The 17,234-nt window shown below is 41.7% G+C and overlaps 2 protein-coding genes across 7 annotated transcripts in view; both read left to right on the top strand.

The window, feature by feature from the left end:
* Nucleotides 1-2,490, top strand: part of LOC120918894 (NXPE family member 1-like) — a 35,849-nt gene extending 33,359 nt beyond the window's left edge. For all 3 annotated transcript variants that reach the window (XM_040330755.1, XM_040330754.1, XM_040330753.1), the window contains one exon: nt 1,395-2,490. In XM_040330755.1, coding sequence (XP_040186689.1) covers nt 1,395-1,930 — 536 coding nt within the window. In that variant the 3' untranslated portion in view covers nt 1,931-2,490. The remainder of the gene's footprint in view (nt 1-1,394) is intronic.
* LOC120918895 (NXPE family member 4-like) overlaps nt 1-17,234 on the top strand; it is a 114,535-nt gene that overhangs the window by 70,433 nt on the left and 26,868 nt on the right. For all 4 annotated transcript variants that reach the window (XM_040330759.1, XM_040330756.1, XM_040330757.1 and 1 more), the window contains exon 2: nt 10,347-10,450. In XM_040330759.1, the coding sequence (XP_040186693.1) occupies nt 10,361-10,450 (90 nt within the window). In that variant the 5' untranslated portion in view covers nt 10,347-10,360. The remainder of the gene's footprint in view (nt 1-10,346; nt 10,451-17,234) is intronic.

The raw sequence follows: 17,234 nt of genomic DNA, 5'->3' as shown, positions 1-17,234 counted from the left end.
TGTGTGTGTGTGTATGTATATGTATATATATATATATATATATATATATATATATATATATATATATATATATATATATATATATATATTTTTTTATAGATTCCTTTCCCTTTTTATAAGCGATCACATATCCTCTGTTATCAGCTGCAAGCATAAGTAGCTCAGAATGCTATGGGAGGAGAAACATCTCCAAATAAACTGGATCTTTGGTCTGAACTGGCTAAAGAGGCTGGTGTTTGACTCCTGGGTGAATGCATGGTGGATGGTAAGACCAGCCTCTTTAGCCTGTTCAGACTAAAGATGCAGTTGATTTGGAGATAAGGAAGCTTTGATGTCCTTGGACAGGAATGCAGTTTGACATTGGTTTTTGAATTACTTGTGTCTCTCTTGCTGTGAATGTTGCAAGCTTTTCAACAATTTTTTACCTATTGGCTCCCTCTGGTGGCTGATGAAGGAATTTGGTCTGATCAATATCTATTTTTATCATGAAGATTGTTATATCTTTTTTACTATATGTAGTTACCGTATATACTCGAGTATAAGCCAAATTTTTCAGCACTTTTTTTTGTGCCAAAAATGCCCCCCTCGGCTTGTACTCAAGTCACCTTTTTGCGCCTGATCTCCCAAACTTTGGGGACCCGGTACTGGCCGGCCGTAGGTCCCCTGGAACCCAAACTTGGCACACATGTAGCCCTGCTCTTCCTCTACAAGTTCACACTTAAATCGCATCCAATTCGCATAACATTATAAAATACATTGATTTTAATGAGGCTGATTCACATATGTGCGATGCATTCGCACTGCGCATTGCCCAAAAACCGTGTGCGTTTTCTAGGCATTGCGGTGCGGCTCAGTTGCGTATTCAGGCCCATTATCTTCTATGGGCACGCATTTGATTTGCAGATGTGTTCATTTTTCATCAGGATTTCTCTCATTCTCCTCAATACACTTCCCCCCTCCCCCTCCCCTCTACCAGGTCTCCAAATTCGCAGCTAAAATGGAGATGATCTGCTGAGCAGCTCTGTTATCTCTTTGCAGAGATAACAGAGCTGGAATTCGCACCGCAGAAGTGTGAATCCAGCCTCAAAGTCCCCCTTCCCATTTTTCCTAGTTCTTTCAATCAATTGGGATGTGGCACCTTGCTCCACTTATCCTTGGCTGATTTTTCCTATTTATGCAAGTTTATCTTGATTTAGCTGCATGTTTTAACTTAAATTATTACTGTTCTTGATTATGTTTAATGCTGTCATTTGTTACTTTTTTCTAAACAAAGTTGGGAATCTAGTCTTCTGCTTATCAAATAATTCAAGAACTATGTAATGTTGGTGGATTTTGCCAAAATAAAAAATATATTTTTTAAAAGACTTAATCATTTTGATCTTTTTCTTTAATAGATCTGAGATTTTTTAACAATCACGTAACTGGTTGGCACAGGCCCTACGTGGCATATGACCTACAAAACAACATCTTCATTCAATGGAAGAAACATGGACATCCATTTGTAGCTAAAATCTACTTCAGCATCAAAGATCATGCATACATAGCCAATGAACTTGACAAGCTTGCTGGTGGCTCCAACACAATCGTAGTGCTAACTATAGGACAGCACTTCCGACCCTATCCTTTTCCCCATTTCATCAAAAGACTTTTGGGCATGCGAAGTGCCTTAGAGAGCCTGTTTTTACGAAGTCCGGATACAAAAGTTGTCATAAAGTCTGAAAACAACAGGGACTATGGGCTTGACGTGGAGCGATTCAGTGACTTCCATGGTTACATCAATTACCTCTTAGTAAAAGACATCTTCAGTGGACTTAATGTTGGGATGATAGATGCTTGGGACATGTCCATAGCAGTTGATTCTCAAACTGGCCATCCGCCGGAGTTTGTTGTTATGAATCAGATCAACATGTTCTTGTCATATATCTGTTAGAAGAGAAGGTTGGGGTTGGTAAAAAAAAACATACAAAAAACTACAAGTGACAAACACAAAAAAAATTCTTGTACAATACAAGATCACACAATTTTCATTCAATCCATTCAGTTTTGTCTATATTCCCATCGCACACTTTCCTGAATTATAGGCTTCTCTGTAGAAGGGGCATACTGGATACATCACAGATAAGTAAACATGTTTTCCAGCACACCGTGGATCTTCAATTGTAGTCCAAAACTTTTTAAAAAAGTGCAACGTTTCGGAGCCATGCAGGACCCCTTCGTCAGGTATGTGATGACATCTCATGACATCTCATCTCATCACCTGCCTGACGAAGGGGTCCTTTGTGACTCGGAAACGTTGCACTTATTCTGTTGTGATTTGATCTCTCTACCAATCTCTGCTCGTTGAGAGGCTGAGCCGGGTGTCAGTCCGCTCTCTGCTAAAAAAAGGTCACAGGAGTCCAGAACAAGCTTTGCCTGCACTTTTCCTTTAAGTACACTAGCTGAATTTAAAAATGTTAACAATTTTTATAATGTATACATAACTTCATCAACTGTCGTGTGTCGTTTTCAGAAATCGTGACACTTAAATTGTCTTATTATTTATTAGTGTGATTAGAAATCCTACTTTCAATAATAGTTGCTGACTTTTGCTATTATAGCTTTGGGGTTAATATATGTAATTATATTTGATATATGAATTCCTTTTCTTTTCTTTTACGTGCCAATATTTCTATTTTTCCTACCATCTTTTGATTTTAAGGGTAGAGGAGATATTGAGGAGATCTCTCCATAAAAAGGACCTGTCATGCTGTATTGTTATCGCAAAGGCATATAAAGATCCCTTGCAATAACAATATAGCATGACAGGTCCTCTTTATGGAGAGATCAGGGGTCTGAAAGACCCTAAATCTCTCTTCTACTCTTAAAAGCAAAGGGCCAGATTCACAAAAGAGATACGACGGCGTATCTCCTGATACGCCGTCGTATCTCTGAGATACGATTGTCGTATCTATGCGCCTGATTCATAGAATCAGTTACGCATAGATAGCCCTAAGATCCGACAGGTGTAACTGTGTTACACCGTCAGATCTTAGGCTGCAATTCTAGGCCGGCCGCTAGGTGGCGATTCCATTGCGATCGGCGTAGAATATGCAAATGACTAGTTACGCCGATTCACGAACGTCCGCTTTGCCCGTCGATCTAAATTTATGTTGTTTCTGTAGAGATGCGTCGCGTAAAACTAAGCATGCCCTCTAGGTGGTCTAACCAATGTTAAGTATGGCCGTCGTTCCTGCGTCAAATTTTTAAATTTCACGTCGTTTGCGTAAGTCGTCCGTGAATGGCGCTGGACGCCATTTACGTTAATGTCGAAACCAATGACGTTCTTGCGACATCATTTAGCGCAATGCACGTCGGGAAACTTTAGGGACAGAGCATGCGCAGTACGTTCGGCGCGGGAACGCGCCTAATTTAAATGGTCCCCGCCCCATTTGAATTAGGCGGGCTTGCGCCGGGCGGATTTACGCTACGCCGCCGCAAGTTTACAGGTAAGTGCTTTGCGAATCAGGCACTTACGCTGTAAACTTGCGGCGGTGTAACGTAAATGGGATACGTTACGCCGCCGCAGCGTAACGTATTTCTATGTGAACCTGGCCCAATATATTAAAAAAAGTTTTATATTTTGCTTTAAAAAAAAAATGGCTTTGTTTCCATGTGGCCGGAACCGGAAGTGATGTCCTGACACTAAAAGCAATTAAAGTAATCAACATTTTTTTTTTTTTTAGGGACAGTGCAAAAATAAAAAATAATTATTAAAAATTCTTTTTTTTAAATGCCCATGTCCCTGCGTGCTCGTGCGCAGTTGTGAACGCATATGTAAGTCACGCCCCCATAAGTAAATGGTGTTCGCACCACACATGTAAGGGATCGCCGTGAATATCTGAGCGAAAGTAATGATTCTAGTGCTGGACCTCCTCTGTAACTCTAAACTGGTAATCTGTAGAAATGTTTAAAGTGTCACCTATGGAGATTTTCAAGTTCCGTAGTTTGGTGCCATTCCCCGAGCACGTGCATTTTTAAAGCAGTACATGTTGGGTATCTATTTACTTGACGTCACATCATCTTTCATATTATACAAAAACATTGGGGTCTATATTATGTTTTGTTTGTTTTTTATTCATTCAAGTGTATTTTTTCCAAAAATATTGCGTTCGAAAAACTGTTTGACATAAAAAAAAATTGTAATGATTGCCATTTTATTCTCTGGGGTCTCTACTAAAAAATGTATAATGATTGGGGGTTCTAAGTAATTTTCTAGAAAAAAATACAAAAAACAAGTGTCAGAAAAAGGCCTGGTCTAAAACTACATGTCTATCTAAAGTTGGCCTGCTTAAAGAAATTGTAAAGGTTCATTTTTTTTAATGAATATTAGACTTTTGAAGGTGTGTAATGCAAACAGTGATAGACTGATAGACTGTGTTAAAAATTCATCATTTATTAGTCCATAGCTCCCGAGTCTCAACTATCCCTGATTTGAGGGACTGTCCCTGATTTGGAACAAAGTCCCTCTGTCCATCATTCCTCCTCATTTGTACCTCATTTTGGTCTGATCTATATAGATGTATATCAAATGCACTATTTATCTATCCAAATGGATTTACAGTGGTAAACCTTTCATCCAATTTCTAAATTGCTACATTAAGTAATAGAAGTGGTAAAAAAAGCACTTGTGGGTTTAAGCAATATTTTTTTTTTTTGCACAATTCTCCTGTAAAGGGGCGTGGCAGGGTGTGTGTCGTATGCCTACCTACTTTTGCTAATAGGTGTTTCTCATTCCTATTTCAGAAAGTTGGAAGGTATGATAGTCCACAATGTTAAAAACATTTCATAATAGAATCATACACATTCTTAACATAGCCTTGTTGTTCTTATTTCCATAGGTGTAACAGTGTAAACTCCCAACATGTTTCGCCCTGTGGGGCTTTTCAGGGAAGTGATAACCACTAGTAATCTGAAAGCCTATAATTTATCATAAATTGAAGAAATGGATAAGTTTCACAACAATGTCAAAAAACTGGCTTGCATGTGATTACAGGGATACAGAAGGGCCAGAAATGTGTAATATTAATAGCAAACACATGAGGGAAGGTAATCATCAGAGGAGATGACAGCTGGCTCACAGCTGGCGCTCCTGGCCACTTCCTATAGAGGCACTCATGAGGGGTCGGTCCCGAGCTCCACTGCCTGTGTCCGTTGACACAGACAGTGCTTCCCTGTCACAGAGTTTGATTGAGAGCAGGGGGAGCCAATGACTCCTGCTGCCATAGATCTGCCCTGTAAGGAGGGACAGGGAAGAGATAGCCGCTGCCATTCATGCACAGCACTATATCAGGATGGGGTTCAGGTAAGTATAAGGGGGGCTGGGGGGGATTCGAGTCACAGAAGATTTTTTTACCTTTAATGCATAGACTGCATTAAGATAAAAAAAAAAACTTAAGGCTTTACAACCACTTTAAGACTACTCTGTCTATAGGGTGACAGTGCTATTGTGTGATTTCACAGCAGAATGAAGTGTTGTAACCCTGTTAAAGCAAAGTTTAGAATCTTAGATCTACTGGTGGGGTTGACAAGTAATAAAACTGTTACGGAGGTAATGTTTGCGCTAGTGACAAATTTCATCCTATATGTAGTTTTTTGATCACTTTAATGAATCAAGAATATAATTTGTCACTCTCAGAAAACACATAAAATGTATACAGTATATATATTTTTTTATTGTACCTCCATAATTAAAGTGTTTACATGAAATTGGTGCACACCAAAAACACCAATATTACAGCCTCTGTGAGGAATACTGGCAATATAATAAATATGATTAATCTAACTAGGCTAAAAATGGTCATCATTGAATTATTTTCTTGATCAAGTTTTTTTCTTTTTTATGCAGGTTTTGCACACTTTTATTTTACCACAGTCCCCATTCCTGGCAATTTTACATGACTGCGAAGTATTGATTCTGTGCAATATTTTTAATGTTCACTTTAATTTGAGTTTTATGGAACTATGTGCAGGCAGATTGTAATTTACTTTAACCAAGCCTGCCTTCAATGCGGCATCCTTTGATCCTCCATGCTGCTGCTTGGAGAAGTGGAAGTTGTTCTGTGTAAGCTAAAAGTTGTTGTTTACATGGAGCTATGGGTTTTACCCATGTGGTTGGTGAATGGCCCAGCACTGACACATTATCATCCATAACATTTTTTTTTAAGTAAATTAATATGAAACATGACATATTAATACCTTAAATTAACATTTTTAACCAGCAGGTGGCACTCTAGGCTCCATGGCACCTGCGTACCTTTCCATTCTTAACTGCTGTGTTATAAAAAATAAAGTTGTTTACAGAGCTCAATAGCTCAGGCTCTATTTGGCTCAGACATATGAGTGATTTTTCTCCCTTCCTAACTGCTGCAAATGTTAAGTTAGAGAGATAGATACCATAGCAATAACAGCATTTAGCAAACTTGTGTTTAAATTATTTTTGATTAATTTTAGAAAAAAAGACAAACATGTACATAATAATCAAAGAAGACTCAACATACAAAAAAAATAACAGAAATAAACAGCATTTAGCAAACTTGTAGTCAATCATATAACGTTTCATATCAAAATACAACTTTCTCTCCAGAGAAAATTGTACGTTCACAAATGACATATCCATTGGTGAGAGGAAATATCCTTATCTTAGATCTGGTAAGTTACAATTAGGGTTGTCCCGATACCGATACCAGTATCGGTATCGGGACCGATACCGAGTATTTGCGCTAGTACTCGTACTCGCGCAAATACTCCCGATACCAAAATACAATACTTTTTTTTTTTTTGTGACATCGAGCGGTGCATAGAGGCAGGGCCGGATTAACCGTGGGGCTGATGGAGCTGCAGCTCCAGGCCCCCATCATAATATAGGCCCAAACTTAATTCTCTCACCAGGGCCCGGCGGCCGGCCGACGACCGCTATATAATAAATCCACACGTCCAGGCAGCTGCAGCCTGCATTATGATAGAGGCCCAATTGACGCAGTGAACAACATTTAATCACGGGCCGTGGGCCGCGAGTAGCGGCCGCTGCTATGATTCACAGCAGAGCCGCGGCTATCCACAACAACACAGCCTCTTGTAGCGCGGGCGGTGCCAGTGCGCCGAGGCTGAGCGTGCTCCTCCCCTTCAGTGCTGTACTGAACACAGACACTGACTGTAGACGGAGCTTGACGTCCCCCGGCGGCGTGCGTGACGTCATCCAGAGGCCGTCCCCGGCGTCCTAGGAGTCTCCATTGCCTTGCGAAAGGACCGCAGCGCACGATCGACAGGAAAAGTACAGTAAAAAGCAAGTAAGCCATGAGCGCTGGGGAAGTCACTGTCATACAGATGAAATAATGTTTAATTGTGCAGAAGAAGTGTGGGTACAGTACTGGCTGCAACGAACCTGAAGTGGTTAACTTTTTTTTTTGGGGGGGGTGCTATATCAGTGCAGGGAGGCAGCTTATTAGTGCATCTCATCAGTGCCACATTTATGAGTGCCATCCAATCAATGCCAGTGCCACCTATCAGTGCCATCCATTTATGAGTGCCATCCAATCAATGCCAGTGCCACCTATCAGTGCCATTGGATGGCACTGATAGGTGGCACTGGCATTGATTGAATGGCACTCATAAATGGATGGCACTGATAGGTGGCACTGGCATTGATTGGGTGGCACTGATGAGATGCACTAATAAGCTGCCTTCCTGCACTGATGCACTAATGGGCACTGATCTGCACTGATAGGTGGCACTGGATAGCTGCACTTTTGGGCACTGGCACCGATGAGCTGCACTGATAGGTGGCACTGGCAGTGATCACTCCTTCAATGATATGTAGTTTTCCAGTACCGTATGCTAAAAAACAGCCCCACACCATGATGTACCAGTTCTTCATAATTCTAAAGAAAATATCCTTAGTCTGTATTGTGGTTTGAAAACGGTCACATGACATTTAAAAAAGTATCGGTATTCGGTATCGGCGACTACTTGAAAAAAAGTATCGGTACTTGTACTCGGTCCTAAAAAAGTGGTATCGGGACAACCCTAGTTACAATATGTTACTTTTTTGTGTTATTGGATTTAGATACAGGTCAAACTACAAAGCTAAGGTCCAACATTCAATCAGGTCTCAAAATTGTGGGTTCTTTATCAAGCTACGTATCACTAGCTGACTTTACAATTCTTCCTTTGACATAGCAACGTTTCATATGCCTTGATAATGCTGACTTTAATATTTTCTTAGTACGACATACATTACAATTCTGTGACATCATAGTACTTATCATATGAATCCTTCATCCCTTTTTGACATCCTAATGCCCAAAATTTAAACTTTGATATTTCACTATTTCATTGGGCACACCAACACCGACTATAACCTTTTATCACAATGCTCTAGGCAGACTTGTACCTAGTGATTCAAAGTATTAAAAGCAGAGACAGCCAAGCAGAACATATTTTGTTAGATGGCGGTCACAGTGTATAGGTTTCCTTTAAAAAGTAAGATGTATGTTGATTGGATGCTATGCGTTGCTGCACTTTTATGTTGGTAACAGGATCTCTTTAAACTATGTCCCCTCTTGGACACATTGTTGGCTGCTAGCTGTCAGACTCAGCTTTTGCTGACAGCTCTGGTCCACCAATAATCAGAAACCAATCACGTTGATTTCCAATCATGTGATCATGTGACCAGTTATGACACAGGGATCACATAGAAGCTGGGTCATACAATGAAAATGAACTATCAATTGTAAACTATTTTAAGCAAAACTTCAATTTCACCTGGCCTGCATCCCATTCGCTTGGCTCATACCAAACTTTGTATACAACAAATTACATCCCCGCTCTCCATCATCTTAAAACCCTCACCTCTCTTTGGTCCCTCTTCAGTTTATCCTGAATAGGAAAAATCAGTGCTATAAAAATGACTATATTGTCAAAATGTCACTACTTGTTCTGCAGTCTTTCTACCCCTGTCCCATCTTACACACTTAAAGCCTTTCAAAACCATTTTATAAGTAGACGTGTGCACACTGAAATATTTGGTTTCGGAAATTTTGGTTGCGTTTGAAAAATTGATTTAGTTACTCCCGAAATTCATTTTTATTTATTTTGTTTAGTTAAAAAATACATTTGTCTCAAAATCCGAATTAAGGTCGAAACTGTCAATTGAAGGCTTATGGTGTCGGTCGGACGTTCTAAGAATATTCAACAAAGCAGCTAAACTGTACGATGCCGCGATCGTACATTTCTGGTTGAATGCTCTGCCCACAAGCTATAGTAGAATTCTAATGTTGTTTGACTAGTAATAATTATAGTTATTAACTATTACTACTAGTTAAACAATATTAGAATTCTTCTATAGCCTATGGGCAGAGCATTTGACCGTAAATGTCCGATCGCGGTGATCGTATGTTTTTAGATGCTTTGTCGGATCTTCATGTCTCTATAATGTCGAATCTTTTCTCTCTATGTCGAATAATCTTGGACTAATAGAGTTAGGTTAGGCACATTCAACTTCAGGTTTGATAGACACAGATCGCTATTGTCACCGTCATGTTGAATCTTCTATCTATCTGTATGGAACTGTTGTCGCAACAATACAAATATATAATGGATACGAAAATAAAGCATTTTTTTTTTTTGGATCTTTTGGATTTTGGATTCAGCTCGTTCGTTATCGTTTGTTAAAACGAACACGAAGATCCCCGAAATTCGGCCGAAAATGCATTCGGATGAAAACGAATGCACATGTCTACTTATAAGGTTCTTGTGGTCTAACAAGAGACCAAGGGGTTGATTTACTCGCTCTTCACTTTGCAAGGGACGTTGCATTTAGGAAGATAATTTTCTAGAGATCTTAGTAAATGAGGTAAAGTTCTTCTGGCTTCCATTATCCAATCATGTGCAAGCAAAAATACAATTTTTTTTCTATGCACGTGATTCGGTAATTGCAAAGTTGAATTTCCCCACATTCGCGAAGCACTGGGCAGCTTACCTAGTTAAGTGAACAGCATGTTTGCCCTTAGCATTTGAAGACTGTTGAGAGTTGATTTACTAAGTGCTTTTGCATAAATGACAAGATGGGCTTGGTGTTCTCAACTTTTGCTAAACATAGTTACATAGTTAGTCTAGTTGAAAAAAGATACAAGTCCATCTAGTTCAACAAATAAAATAAAATAATGTTGTTTGCTTAATATTGGTTTTGCAAAACCTGCTTGAAGCATGTCAAATACAAGTCAAAAGGAGGTCAACTGTAACTGTACTGTACGATTGTAATGTTTCTAGTTTAAGTAACAAATAACAGAGGTAACCTATTTTTTTTTCAGCTCATGAAGCTGCGATGACTACTACATGGAATACAAAAAGAAATCTGGCTGTTTCATTGTTTACCATCTTGATGATAAGCTTTACAGTGCATTACTTCACAAAGGTATGTACTAAATCACCTACATTTTGAAAGTAGATCTAAAGGCTATAGTATGACTAACTAAACAGATCCCACATCCAATTTCTATGTCATGCACTTGTTAGGGTAATGCCTGAACAATTAATTTAGTCAGCTAAATAGATCGAATGAGAGTGACTCCAATACAAGAATCATTTCTAATAATAATTGAACTGACTTTTGCCAAGGAGAATTCTTTACATTATATTAAAAACACACAAAAAATGTAGTGTAAGTATAGACTGAGGCTTTTGAAAATAAATTAATATTTATTTACAATAAGTACAATAAATTCTACTAATAGTTTGATTAATAGGTTGACACAAACCCTATATCTTGCAATGTGGTTTGAAAATTATTTGTACCATAAAGTACATACCTATGAGATTGAATACAATAATGATTTACCCCCTTCTTGACCCTTGAACCCGCTGCAGTCAAATTACCCGGTGAAGTTTGTTGAAACGTTTGCCAAATGGGGAGTTTGGAGATCTAATGGGGTAGCAAATCAACTGTGGAAAATATAGATGGCCAAACTCTTCTAAAATGACTGCCGACTAATGGGTGGAGTTCATGTTCCCCAAAATGGTGTCTATCTAGGCTGGAGCTGGATGCCCTGGCTTCAGTGAGGTACAGTGCCTTGAAAAAGTATTCGTACCCCTTGACATTTTCAACATTTTGTCATGTTACAACTAAAAACGTAAATGTATTTTATTGGGATTTTATGTGATAGACCAACACAAAGTGGCACATAATTGTGAGGTGGAAGGAAAATGATAAATGGCTTTAATTTTTTTTTTACAAATAAATACCTGTATCTCAAAAGTGTTGCGTGCATTTGCATTCAGCCCCTTTTACTTTGATACCTGAATGCCTAATAACTAAAATCTAGTGCCTAATTAGTAAATTGAGTCCACCTGTGTGTAATTTAATCTCAGTATAAATACAGCTGTTCTGTGAGGCCCTCAGAGGTTTGTTAGAGAACCTTAGTGAACAAACAGCATTATGAAGGACAAGGAACATACCAGATAGGTCAGGGATAAAGTTGTGGAGAAGTTTAAAGCAGGGTTAGGTTATAAAAAAAATCCAAAGCTTTGAACATCATATGAGGCACTGTTCAATACATCATCCAAAATTGGAAAGAGTTTGGCACAACTGCAGACCTGCATGGACGTAAACCTCAACTGACAGGCCATGCAAGGAGAGCGTTAATCAGAGAAGCAGCCAAAAGGTAACTCTGGAGGAGCTGCAATGAAACACAGCTCAAGTGGGAGAATCTGTCCACAGGACACATATTAGTAGTGCTCTCCAGAAATCTGGCCTTTATGGAAGAGTGACAAGAAGAAAGCCATTGTTAAAAGAAAGCCATAAGAAGCCCTATTTTCAGTTTGTGAAAAGCCATGTGGGAGACACAGCAAACATGTGGAAGAAAGTGATCTGGTCAGATAAAAGCAAAACGCTATGTGTGGTGGAATACTAACACTGCACATCACCCCAAACACACCATTCTTCTCTTCAGCAGTGACAGGTAAGCTGGTCAGAGTTGATGGGAAGATGAATGGAGCCAAATACAGGGCAATCTTAGAAGGAAATCTGTTATGCCTTGTACACACAACCATTTTTCACGACGAGAAAACTGCCATTGTTTATATTGGTCGAGAAAACCGGCCGTGTGTATGCTCCCTAGCAGTTTTATCGATGAAAAACTGCCCGCAAAAAAATTGAAACCAGCTCTCTTTTTTCTCGTCGTGTTTCACGTCAGTCTTTTTCTCGTTGTGTATCAGTGGCGGTTCGTCCATAGAGGGCGCTGGAGCGCCGCCCCCTCTGGCTCTCACCGCCACTGAGTGAAATAACATAGATTCATGCATTGCACGAATCTATGTTATTTTCGCCGCTGCCGATGTTATTCAGATGGTCGGCGCTCAATGTCCGGCCATCTGAATAACGCCAGCTGGTTGGCTGTAGGGAAATGTCTATCAAAGCCAACGGCTCTGATAGGCTTTCCCAATACAGCCCGGAAGCTTGTTCTCGGAGCGCACAGACTGTACGCCCCTTGAATAAGATGACAGGCGTCTCAGCCAATCACGTTGGCCGGTTCTGGCTACCTGTAACCTGATTGGCTGAGACGCCTGTCAGTCATCGAGGGCGGGAGAAGACATCGTGGGACGTGGATGCCTGACTCCAGTAAAGGTAAGTGCCGGGGGGGGACGCAATTTACAGGGCAAAGTGGGGACAATTGGCACAGTGGCTGCGTTTAATGGCATGGCACAGTGGTGACAATGTATGGCACAGTGGCTGCGTTTAATGGCATGGCACAGTGGTGACAATGTATGGCACAGGGGCTGCGTTTAATGGCATGGCACAGTGGTGACAATGTATGGCACAGGGGCTGCGTTTAATGGCATGGCACAGTGGTGACAATGTATGGCACATTGGCTGCGTTTAATGGCATGGCACAGTGGTGACAATGGATGGCACAGTGACTGCGTTTAATGGCATGGCACAGTGGTGACAATGTATGGCACAGTGGCTGCGTTTAATGGCATGGCACAGTGGTGACAATGGATGGCACAGTGGCTGCGTTTAATGGCATGGCACAGTGGTGACAATGTATGGCACAGTGGCTGCGTTTAATGGCATGGCACAGTGGTGACAATGGATGGCACAGTGGCTGCGTTTAATGGCATGGCACAGTGGTGACAATGTATGGCACAGGGGCTGCGTTTAATGGCATGGCACAGTGGTGACAATGTATGGCACAGGGGCTGCGTTTAATGGCATGGCACAGTGGTGACAATGTATGGCACATTGGCTGCGTTTAATGGCATGGCACAGTGGTGACAATGGATGGCACAGTGACTGCGTTTAATGGCATGGCACAGTGGTGACAATGTATGGCACAGTGGCTGCGTTTAATGGCATGGCACAGTGGTGACAATGGATGGCACAGTGGCTGCGTTTAATGGCATGGCACAGTGGTGACAATGTATGGCACAGTGGCTGCGTTTAATGGCATGGCACAGTGGTGACAATGGATGGCACAGTGGCTGCGTTTAATGGCATGGCACAGTGGTGACAATGTATGGCACAGGGGCTGCGTTTAATGGCATGGCACAGTGGTGACAATGTATGGCACAGGGGCTGCGTTTAATGGCATGGCACAGTGGTGCGAATTGATGGCACAGTGGTGCGAATTGATGGGACAGTGACTGCGTTTAATGGCATGGTATTGATGGCACAGTGGCTGCATTTGATGGCATGTAACAGTGGCTGCAATTGGGCACAGTGAGACTGCAATTTTTTTTTTTCTTTGCGCCCCCCCAAAATTTTTGAGCACCAGCCGCCACTGTTGTGTATGCTTTTCCGAGGGAAAAAAAAACATGCATGCTCAAAATCAAGTATGAGACGGGAGTGCTCGTTCTGGTAAAACTAGCGTTCAGAATGGAGATGGCACATTCGTCACGCTGTAGCCGACTGAAAAGCACGAAGACTGAAAAGCGTGAATCGTCTCTCACCAAATTTTACTAACGCGAGGATCAGCAAAAGCAGCCAAAAAGGGTGTCCTCATTTGAAAGGAACTTCCCCTTTATAGTCTCGTCATACGTGTTGTACGTCACCGCGCTTTGGTCGGACTTTTTTTGCATGAACGTGTATATGCAAGTCAGGCTGGAGAGGAATCACGTTGTAAAAAACTACGGGTTTTTGAACGTCAGGAAAAACGATGGTGTGTACGCGGCATTATAGTCTGCAAAAGACTTGACTGGGGTGGAGGTTCACCTACCAGCAGGCAAACCTAAACCCAATGACCCTAAACATACAGCCAGAGCTACAATTGAATTTAAAAATTGCTGTTCAGAGACACTCTACATCCAATCTGACAGAGCTTGAGCTATTTTGCAAAAAATAATGGGTAAAAATGTCACTCTCTAGATGTGCAAAGCTGGTAAAGATGTCCCCAAAAAGACTTGCAGCTGTAATACAAATGCACGCCTCACTTTTCATATATTTATTTGTAAAAAAATTGAAAACCATTTATTATTTTCCTTCCACTTCACAATTATGTGCCACTTTGTGTTGGTCTATCACATAAAATTCCAATAAAATACATTTAAGTTTCTGGTTGTAACATGACAAAAATATTTCAAGGGGTATGAATACTTTTTCAAGGCACTGTATCAGATCTAGATGAGACGGTCTGATCTGGATGGAAAAGTCTGGTGATGTGTGATGATGGGTCTGATCTTGTGATGATGTTGTGATGGTAGATGATGGGCTTCTGTCACTGCCTACCTGACCTGCTCTCTTATTGAGTCTCAGACAATATACCGTATTTGCCGGCGTATAAGGCGACTGGGCATATAAGACGACCCCCTAATTTTCTAGCTAAAATGTTGGTTTTGGGATATACTCGCCGTATAAGACGACCCCCTTCCCCCCCCCTCACTGTGCCATTGCCTCACTTCACTGTGCCATCACCTCACTGTGCCATCACTTCACCTCAATTCGCCGATCTTCATTCCTTTATGCCTGGCAGAAGTGAGTCAGACTGCGGGCGTCCATTTTTTAAAAGCCGCGCCTCCTCCTCATGCTGTTTCGTGATAGGCGGAACAGTCAGTTTCCCAGAAGAGCCTGTGTTCAGTGTTCCGCCTATCACGGACGTCCTCTCGTCCGAGGGTGAGACGATGTCCATGATAGGCGGAACACTAAGCACAGGCTCTTCTGGGAAACTGACTTTTCCGCCTATCACGGAACACCACGAGGAGGAGGCGCGCCTTTTAAAAAATGGACGCCCGCAGTCTGCAGCCAGCGTGTAAGACAACCCCAGATTTTTGAGCCATATTTTTAAAGGTCGTCTTATACGCCAGCAAATACGGTACTCATAAAAATGTTGATAAACCTGGCCCAGAAGGTGTAACCTTCTCTATGATTGGTAGGGCAGTCAAATTTTCAACTCTGTGTTTACATGTGTACTAGCTCACTTGGCCACCCCATGGTATCCTATAGACTTCAATGGGGTTCTAAAAGTTTGCACGAACGATCGGTCCGTTCGACGGTTCTGGTGCGAACTGAACGGGGGGGGGGGGGGTTTCGGCTCATCCCTACTGCGGAAAACTGGTCTTGTGTCAGTATACACTATATTATCAAAAGTATTGGGACACCTTACACTATTTTCCCAAAAGTATTGGGACGCCTGCCTTTACATGCACATGAACTTTAAAGGCATTCCAGTCTTAGTCCGTAGGGTTCAATACTGAGTTTTGCAGCTATAACATCTTCAACTCTTTTGGGAAGGTTGTCCACAAGATTTATTGTGTCTATGGGAATGTTTGACCATTCTTCCAGAAGCGCATTTGTGAGGTCAGGCACTGATGTTGAACGAGAGAGCCTGGCTCGCAGTCTATGCTCTAATTCATCACAAAGGTGTTCTAGCGGGTTGAGGTCAGGACTCTGTTCAGGCCAGTCAAGTTCCTCTACCCCAAACTCGCTCATCCTTGTCTTTGTGGAGAGTTGAAACTGTTATAGCTGCAAAGGGTGGGCCAACTTAATATTGAACCCTACGGACTAAAACTCGGATGCCATTAAAGTGGTTGTACACTCTGCAAAAAAAACAACCTGCAAGACAAAGGCATAATGAGCTAGTATGCATCACATACTAGCTCCGTATGAAATACTTACCTTAGAATGATGATGTTGCAGTGGTCCCCGTAAACCACTGTGTATATGTGTGTGGGAGCCGCCGATCAAGGCACAACAGCTGACATTGGCACATGTGTATACAGTGAATATCTCCTAAACTATGCAAGTTTAGGAGAAATTCACGGTACCTACAGGTAAGCCTTATTATATGTTTACCTGTAGGCAAACGTAGTTGTAAAGGGTTCATGTGCGTGTAAGGGCAGGTGTCCCAGTACTTTTGGTAATATAGTGTATGTCAGTTTCTCTAGCATTATGCTTTACTTTGGTGCACCTTTTTTTTAACAGAAAAGTGTTTTTATTCACAAAACAGCATTACAAGATATGCATTAGTCGACAATCAGATTTGCAGAGAAATGTTAACAGTCAGAAACAAGCATTTTCAGCATTTGCAGATAATAAAACAAAGGAAAAAAAAAAAGGGGGAAATAATAAAATTAAACAATCGAGGTACAAGTTCATGGCTCTCTCATCCCCAGCACACCCCAACCGTAAACTACCAGGCGCAGACCCAACCGGAGTCCCCCCCCAGAGTACACTAGGGTAAACGACCGTCGCCTCTGCGCCAAATCCTCACATATCCAACCAGAACATATAAGTAACTCAGCAGTCGATCGAATTAGGTGGCGCCCCGGGAGAGAGGGGAGGGGCAATTGCCCCCATGCTGGGCGCGGGGGGGGGGTCCATCTTTAGTCCCCCGCCCCCCCACCCCCGTGCATCCACCCAAGCCGACCAGACCTTATCGTACTTAGCAGGGCACTGCCTACTCTCATACGTGAGTTTGTAAAGGGGCAAAGCCGAGTCCACCGCCTTCCTCCAGGAACCAAGGGTGGGGGGTCCCACCGACTACTTTGGTGCACCTTAACTCTTTCCTTCTAGGATACGTGTGGTATGGAATTTGTCGCTTTGACACGCTGCCCATCTCTTTGCATATTTCTGCATCCCCCATCCACAGCTCACCTTTTTCTCCTTTCTTTCCCCTGTCTACAGCTCACCTCTTCTTCCCATGCCTTTAGCTCAACTCTGCACCCCTATCCACAGATCACCTTAGCACCACCCCATTCACAAATCGCCC

This window comes from Rana temporaria, chromosome 12 (assembly GCF_905171775.1).
Source record: "Rana temporaria chromosome 12, aRanTem1.1, whole genome shotgun sequence".
In the NCBI taxonomy this organism is placed as follows: Eukaryota; Metazoa; Chordata; class Amphibia; order Anura; family Ranidae; genus Rana; species Rana temporaria.
The sequence above is the reverse complement of the archived record's forward strand: the minus strand, read 5'-3'. Positions and strand labels throughout refer to the sequence as shown.